The sequence below is a fragment of the Aspergillus tanneri genome (genome assembly GCF_003426965.1).
Source record: "Aspergillus tanneri strain NIH1004 chromosome Unknown AapTan_5_pilon_pilon_pilon, whole genome shotgun sequence".
In the NCBI taxonomy this organism is placed as follows: Eukaryota; Fungi; Ascomycota; class Eurotiomycetes; order Eurotiales; family Aspergillaceae; genus Aspergillus; species Aspergillus tanneri.
Window position 1 is genome coordinate 3,866,170 of NW_022984632.1, and position 8,386 is coordinate 3,874,555.

The 8,386-nt window shown below is 47.4% G+C and overlaps 3 protein-coding genes across 3 annotated transcripts; 2 read left to right on the forward strand and 1 right to left on the reverse strand.

The window, feature by feature from the left end:
• Window positions 1-221: 221 nt before the first annotated feature.
• Window positions 222-3,126, forward strand: ATNIH1004_010647 (uncharacterized protein; the record flags this gene model as incomplete). Its single annotated transcript, XM_033575215.1, has 12 exons — window positions 222-311; window positions 344-447; window positions 494-1,045; window positions 1,406-1,463; window positions 1,525-1,537; window positions 1,590-1,624; window positions 1,684-1,690; window positions 1,743-1,863; window positions 1,913-2,053; window positions 2,089-2,262; window positions 2,304-2,880; window positions 2,938-3,126. 12 exons carry the CDS (start codon window positions 222-224, stop codon window positions 3,124-3,126), a joined length of 2,061 nt encoding a protein of 686 aa, XP_033423233.1.
• Window positions 3,127-3,986: 860 nt separating this feature from the next.
• On the forward strand, window positions 3,987-5,166 carry ATNIH1004_010648 (uncharacterized protein; the record flags this gene model as incomplete). Its single annotated transcript, XM_033575216.1, has 3 exons — window positions 3,987-4,102; window positions 4,165-4,640; window positions 4,754-5,166. 3 exons carry the CDS (start codon window positions 3,987-3,989, stop codon window positions 5,164-5,166), a joined length of 1,005 nt encoding a protein of 334 aa, XP_033423234.1.
• Window positions 5,167-6,949: 1,783 nt separating this feature from the next.
• Window positions 6,950-7,267, reverse strand: ATNIH1004_010649 (uncharacterized protein; the record flags this gene model as incomplete). Its single annotated transcript, XM_033575217.1, has 1 exon — window positions 6,950-7,267. One exon carries the CDS (start codon window positions 7,265-7,267, stop codon window positions 6,950-6,952), a length of 318 nt encoding a protein of 105 aa, XP_033423235.1.
• Window positions 7,268-8,386: the final 1,119 nt, after the last annotated feature.

An 8,386-nucleotide genomic window follows, 5' to 3' on the forward strand; every position in this document is an offset into this window, starting at 1 on the left:
AGCCGGCGGGTCTTGGGGCCACATTTACTCAGGAGTTTGTCGTGCAGTTTGACATGTTACTTTCCGATGTGGAGACGGATCTGGGGTGTGCTTTTCCGATGGGCTTCTGATTATTGATCGTCGGTGTGGAATCGGGTGTAGCGGTGAAAGCCCAAGACGTGACGATAGAAACAAGCAGCAGAAGGGGATGAGATAGATAGATAAGCCCCGGATAGAGCGAGATGTATTCCTCCCCTGCTCTGAACGCCAACTTCGCTTCAATCAATCCGACAGCTCCTTCCAACGATCCGTTGTCACAGACATTCAACATGGTCGGCATTATCGACGTAGCAGAGCTTACCAGGAACCCCCGTTCGAGCTGAGCGATGCGGACAAGGAGGTTCTGAACACGGCGGAGGAGGACTTTATCCCTCATACCTGGGAGGAAATCAAAGCAGTCATCGGTTGGTAGCCCACTCAGAATATCACAGACTTAACTAATCCCTTCATCCAGCTGGCGGCGACATGTCTCTCTTAAAACGGTCCCCGATCGACCTCCGCAACTACATACTCTGACCAGAGAGATCCGGGCCAAATTCGGTTCTGCGACCAATTTCATCGTGCAAAACCGGCTGCAGTGGAAGCCGGAGTCTAACGAGTCTAGCACCTTCTTCCCCTATCGCAATTCGACCCCTTTTGCGGACCAGTCCGACTATCGCATTTTGCGCAACGACTGGCCCTACGGAATGACCCCTGGAATGGTGCATCTCGTCATCTGGTCGAAGACGCCCATCGGGGTTGATGAAGACGGTGATCCTACTCCCGAGTCCCGCCAGCTCATCACCGAGTTCATCACGAGGACATTTGCGGCACAGATGCGCCAGAAGAAGCACTCTGGCGACAACATCCAATGGTTCAAGAACCGCGCCAAGTGGCAAAGCGTGCGCGCTCTGGAACATATTCATGTTGTCCTTAGAGACGTGGATGAGGACTTCGTGACCGCTTTGACTGGCCAGCATCCCAACGATATCAACTGCAAAGCGTATACTCCCTCTATGGACGGTTGGTAGGGCTTTTGGCCAGCTGGGCTTGGAGAACTAGTCGATGTATTCATGTACTTAGCGACTGCTTTGATGCTTCCAATTCAATCCTTGACCCTAAAATGAAAAGCGAAATATGATTATAGCATGAAGGATGACTACTAGTAATTAGATGCTGAGTCAATGCCGCTTTGTGATATGTATGCAAGGGGCGGCTCAGCTGAACAGGCTGTGATAAGAGGGCCAAGAGTTGGCTCAAAGACCGAAAGGGGTGCAACGACCAAATATAAAATGTAGTACCCAGCAGATCCTCCAATTGGCCTTTCATGCCTTCGTGAACAGTTTAATCCTCTGAGAATATTTATCAAAATGTACCCCGGTTTCAGTTCAGAAGAGCTCGTGAACTCTTATCCGAGCTCACTGCAGCTGCAGCTGGTTCAAGTGGTATGAAAGGCTCTGGTGTATTTCACTGAGTTAAGCCGCTAATGCTTGATACCGTATTCAGTTCTTCCGGCATGGTAAGACTATTGTGAGCCTTGCGAACATGAAATGCTAAGTATGTGTGAACAGGCGAGAGAGCTCCTATTAAGAATGTCTTTTCACCTGTGAGCATTTATCCATGACTATGAGGGTTATATGACCTTGGAGCTCACCGCAGCCACAGATAACCAGTGCGTCATCCTGATAAAATCCAATCGTATCTGGTCTACTGACTACACAAAGACTGGGAAGGGTGCTCCCTTTCTGGCCAATTCCGCGAGCTTGTTAACACAGTCCTCAAGCCCGGCGAAACGCCATCCTTTAGAGCTGAAATTAAATTCGGTGGCGGAAAGGCCCACGAATGGTTCGTCAGGCGGCATTCGTTCTGGCTGCTTTCGCTGACAAAAATACAGTGCGCCTGGCGACTTGACCGACATTGGAGTGCAATCGACAAACCACCTCGGTCGCGATATCCGACAGCTTTACGTGGATCATCTCCAATTTCTACCTGAGAGATTAACCGGGTCCGAGGTGCTGCACCTCCGCTCCACGCGGTATCCACGGACCTTCCTTTCACTGCAAAGCGTAGTCAATGGACTCTATCCCCAGAGCGTCGCGATGTGAGACTGGAAACCCTGCCGATCGTGATTCGTCTCCCGGAAGAGGAGACCTTGTTGCCGAACGAAGATTTCTGTCCTCGTCTACGTCATCTTCTGGGAGAATTTCTCGCTCGAACTGCGAAGAAAGTAGGAGGAGGAGGGATGTACGACACCATGTGATGCAAACAGCTAACACCCTCGGCAGGGAACCGGTCCCCGAACTTTCCAAGTTGAATAATTTAGCGCCAGCGGCGATGGGTTTAAAGAAGGGCATCTATCTCGACTCTCAGCCAAATATCGCCGATCTACGCGACTCTATTGCCGCCGCGATGGCCGCACCTAGTGTAAGAGCATCGGTCCCGCCTCCCTTCCGTGATCAGGATATCCGCCTTACCCTGCAGAGGATTGCGGCGGAGCAGGAGCACATTGGCTTTGCAGACAGCGCCGAAGTTTGTCGTCTCGGGGTAGGACCTCTCTTGACGGAGATTGTAGACCGCATGGCAATGAAGGTGGGCGAATCCTGCAGGGAAGAGGCGGTGCATAAAGCACACAACAACAGCCACCCCAGAATCGCCCTCTTCGGTTGTCACGACACGACAATTGGGATGATCTTGACATCTCTGGGGATTATGAGGGCTCCAGCATGGCATTGGCCCCCATTTACCTCATCCCTTACGGTGGAATTGTTTAAGTCTTGCGAAGCGTGTCAAGGCGGAGCTATCGATAAAGACAGAGAGATCTCAGACGGAGATCAGCAAGGCATGTCTCGGAAGCAGAAACAGGTAGGCTTCTCACACTGTTGCACCTTGAGATCATCGCCCAATGCAAGTTGATATCAGCCACATAGTCTATTCTTCGTGCGTCTGCATTACAATGGACGGTCGATACGAGTTCCTGCGTGCAAGCAGCCAGGGAAGCACCTAGCAGGCAATGAGGAATTTTGCACCCTTGTGAGTGATATTCCCAGCCACTTGCCACAGGAACTTTACAACTCCCTGGAGATCCGGCTGACCGGTGTGATAATCTGAACAGAGCGCATTTCGAAGCGCTGTGCAAGATTTGGCGCCGTCGGATTGGGAATCGGCTTGCAATAGCCGTTCAACGATCTGAGTCATTGTGCAGTTGGTTAAGGAAATCATGGATCAGTGGACTTTGCATTAACCTAGATCTGTATATCATTTTAACCCGGACTAGGAGGTGGTGATAGCAATGCTCGATGTGGTTATGATGGGATCTTGTCAGAATAAAGATAGTCCATATTGGGACATCATGTGGAGTATAGTGACGTGGCTATAGCCATCCCTCCAGAAGAAGAGGGGTAAGGAGAATATCATTCAGAGAATAGTCAATCAATTCAGACCACTCATCAGAATACCAATAAATTAAAAGATCTCAATCCATGTTTAACTAGTGCTGTGCCATCCACTATGCCGTAGATGGCAACTCGCGGTTCTTCAAGCAGGACCAGGAGGAAGACCAGGTGGTTTGTGGCGCTCAAAAGATTCGTCACTTGCAGCATGCACTGTATGTGCAGAAGTACCGCACATAAAATTGTAAAAAGACAGACAGCCACAGATGTGCCACTCGAATTGCTCCAAGTTAAGTAGCACAAAAGTCAATATACACCTTTTTGCCCTTACTTCATGCATTTGGCCCTGCATCCACCAAAACCCAGGCCGGACCAAGCAGCCGCGAATGACTTCAAAGCAATCGATTTTTCAGCCCCAGTTAGCCGCAAGCGTACAGCTGTGATGGTAGAGAGAGTCTTGCATCCTCTACCAGATCTCGATCCAAATAAGACATGAAATCTGCCGCCAGAAGGATATCAGTTTGGGAATATACCAGATTACTTCTTGAACAGAATCATCCCATCGCGCGGTACGCCACTATGCATATCGATTTTGACAAGGTCTTCTCTAATGGCTACTTTCCTTCTGAAGATGGCCGGCTCAAATCGCTGCCCGGCGTGAAAAATATTCTGGTGACAGGAGGCGCCGGGTTCATGTGAGAATCAAAGTCCGACTTCTTGCGGGTATAGAATCTCTAACGTGCCTCCTTTTCTCCAGCGGTGGGTGGTTTGTCCGCCATATGGTCCAGGTGCATGGCGACAGCTACGTTGTCATTTGCTTTGATAATCTCGAATATTGCGCCTCGATGAACAACTTCAGTGTTATCAAGCATCTGCCCAACTTCCACTTTGTCAAGGGAGACATCTGCAGCGCACAAGATGTCGAAAGGGCACTGCAGAAATACAATGTCGACGCGATTGTTCACTTTGCCGCCAGCTCCCATGTCGACAATTCATTTAGCGATCCGCTATTGTTCACAAGAACAAATGTCATCGGCACCCAAGTCGTGCTCGAGGTTGCTCGGAAGCTGGGCTCCATTAAACGATTCATCCATGTTTCCACCGATGAGGTGTATGGCGAGAACGATGCCAAAACGCCTTTGCCTTCAAGGAGGATCAGCGCCTACATCCAACCAACCCATACTCGGCGAGCAAAGCTGCCGCGGAAATGGTTGTCCACGCGTATCAAAAGTCGTTTCAGATGCCTCTTATCATGACCAGATGTAACAATGTGTTCGGACCACACCAATACCCCGAGTAGGTGGATCCTGGAGTGGTCGCGACACCGCTAACCAGACTTGCGTTAGAACTGATTCCAAGATTCATCACGCTCTTGAATCAAGGCAAGAAAATGACCATCCACGGCGACGGCCAAAGCACTCGGGCGTTTCTGTTCGCCAGCGATGCTGCAGAGGCGTTCGATGTGATCTTCCACAACGGGGTCGACGGTGAGTCGTACAACATCTCCTCGGAGAACCAGCTGCAGGTGCGTGAGGTCGCAAAGAAGATTCTCAAATGCTTTGGCCGTCACTGCGCACAAAGCCTAGAGCATTCGATGGAGCTGGTTAAGGATCGCCCTTTCAACGACAGCATGTATTGGACCAACGATGCTAAGTTACGTGCGCTGGGGTGGCAGGAGCGGACCAACTTTGACGAGGCGCTCAAGGCGACAGTGAATTGGTATTGCCGTCACGGCGAGGGCTTTTGGCAGGACATGTAATGGCGCAGGAGAAGGGGACATTGAGTTGGGGCAACATACGCTAAGCTCATCCATGCCACACACTAGCAGTGTTGTTGTTAATATATTTATTATCAATCCCGTCAATCAATATTGACTATCAATAAGGAAATATTGATTGACAATATTGATAATATTTCTTGGCATTTCGTTGTCTCGGCAACCCATATTATTATCCATATTTTCTTCTACCCCACCCCTCCAGCATAGTAATCTACAGGATCGCGTATTTATTAAACTATACTCTATATAAAACCATGGATTCTAAAATAGACCCATCTCTTCTATCCCTTCCACTCACTCAACTACGTCAAGGCCAAGAGGAACTAGAAAGATATCCGCTTATAAGACATGGTCACATACTCGTACGCCACGAGAGGGAGAGCCAGAATGCCAGGGAAAGAATAGGCTTTTTATTACAAGTACTGTGAATCGTACAGTGCTCAAGCAAGTAATAATTTTCGAGATTATTTTAAAAAAGCATGGGATTGATATTTAACCTAGCTTAGGTCCAGTTTAATCCGCAACACTGGATCAGCTACAACAATTATACCTCAAGCAATTTCATCTGGTTAAACACAAGAGATTGATACTCAAGTTCTTTAAAATGTCCTGGATAAGGACATGATTAATAAGGCACTTGTTTTATTAATTGTTGTACGAAATCTCCTATTTAATATTATTAAATGGCCTGAGTTTTATGTCTTTTGTCGACTGCTTAATCTAAAAGCAGATAGCTCTGTTACAACTGCACACTGTGAAATTATAAAAAAATTAATTAATTAAACAAAAGCTAAAAGGACCTTATAAAAAAAACTTTAATTAGCAGAGTTAAGCATTTATTTTTCACTTAATATCTGGACATCTCCAAACAAGCTTTTTTTCCTTGGGATTTGTGCCTATTTTGTTGGACGAGACCAAGGAAAAATATTAAAAGCTCTAATTAGTCTTCGTACGGTTGCAAATTATTCTGGAGTGGAGCAATTTACTACTCTTCTTCCAGTTCTTCAGGATTATGGCATTGTACAAAAGATTGGATCTATTATTAGTAATAATGCAAGTTCAAATAATACGCTTTGCTGTGTAATAGGTAAATATTTTAATAGAGAGAAAGGGCTTAAGTGGAATACTTTATTTAAACAAATCTGCTGCATTGGACATGTAATTAACTTGGCTGTCCAAGCATTTTTATTTCACAACTTGATTAAAACAGATCAACTCGAATTATGTGAGGGCCAAGAAGAAACCGGAGAGCTTATAAATAATACAACAATCCAGCAGGCTTTTCGTGTTATTGGGCCATTGGGAAAGTGTTATAATATAGTTATACACATCCAAGGCTCAGCTACTTGTACGGCATATTTCAAAAATCTGGCAGGTAGAATGATTCCTCTAGATAACCGTACAAGGTGGAATAGCTGGTCTTATATGTGTGAGGTGGCACTAGACTACTTAAATGTAATTAACACTTATACAAAGAAGTATCTTGATGATTTTTAGGATAATTTGTCAAGGGCTGAACCCGTAGAACCTACAGATAGTTTATGTACAAGAAGGAATCGTTGAAGGAGGGAAGAAAGGAAGAGGAAAATGAGCGGTAAACAAACAAGATGGGGAGTCACATGACAGGGACCGAGTGTTCGCGAGGCACACTTCTCTGAATTCAAGGGGCTCAGGCGAGCTGTCTATCTAGATGGGTGACTAAGTGAGGCCACGTGACCATACCGAATATGGTAGGTCCCTGTATATAGATAGTCCCTACACTCTACGGGCCTTTGCCCGCGGAATACGGCGGCCCGCAGAGGTCCGGTTGCGCACTTCCCCGGACACTCCACGTACGCTGTGTGTCGCTGACGTAAGACCCGTCCCCCCATACAGTCCCCGTAGACTGTCGACCCGCCCCACCCCGTACAATCCCCGTCGACCGTCCAATGCCGAACGGAGCCCGTCCCGACACCACCAACACCGGCTCCCGTCCCATCGTCCGCCAACAGGAGTTCCCGAGCCGTCCCGATACCACCCACCCCGGGTCCCATCGTCGGTCGATAATGTTTTTCGATCCGGATCGTTGATTCGGTAACATTTTCGCCCCGGTTTCCGATTATCTCTTATAACTCCGGTTACCGACCACTCAGCACTGCAACCCGATCGCGACTGCGCCCAACCATTCCGGTATGTACGCAGCGATACTGAATAAGAGGGCAATGGTAGAACTCCGAAGGAGTAGGTCAAGGAGACACTCTGAGACAGCTCAGCCTGGCAGGAGAGAAGACAACATTCCCCTTACGCAGGTGCGCTCCGTGGTTTGTAAGAAGGTTGTTGATTGTTTATTCCCTCTTCGAACGAGGACTTAAGATAACCGTTATCCATACAAATGCCACATGCCAGTCCCTCTAGTTCCTCCACCAGGGTGGTTTTAACAAGTCGATACAAATCGACACAATTCAACAAATTGCAACAACACCATGTTGATTTATATCGATTAGTTATTATTGTATTGAATTCTTCTGCTAATTAATGTTGATACCGTATTGGGATTTTTATGGTCGTTAGAGACTCTAATTACGTGGTGTAATTTTCGTAATTTTTGTTGAAAACCACCCTGTCCTCCACTATAATACAAACAGGGATTGTTTGGGCAACATATGACGCCCGATCCCGGGATGCTCCCCGACTAAGGTGCCGGCGCAGAACAGGCCCATGCCATGGAGAGTAAGTCAAAAGAGCGCTCTTGGAGTGGCCCGTCTCAGCCCTGCACGGATAAGTTACTTTTTTCAGCAATCTAGCGCTGGAGTATTGCGCTGATTTGCTGGACAGATGTTCTGCACTTACTGCATTGTCTTTTATTCAGTGCTACGACATCTCCTATCCAGAACACAACACAACACAGTGAAGGATTGGATGGGGACGAAGATATATAACACCTATTACCATGCAGTTAGACGGCTCCATTTAGTCCCTCGCGTTCAATGCAAGCCATTCACTACGGAGAAACTTGGTTACCATATTAACTCGTCAGTGCTTTATCTCCTCTTAAGTATATATACTCGATAGGCCTTGCTTTTACTTCAAGTTATCGTTTGTGTCGATTTGTCTATCTTTGCGTTTTGGACCCGTGTGGTCATTGCCTGCTTGTAGTCCGCCTGAGTCCTGTGGAGACGATGCTCTGGAATCATCAATCAGATCCTCGGTAGCTCTCCGT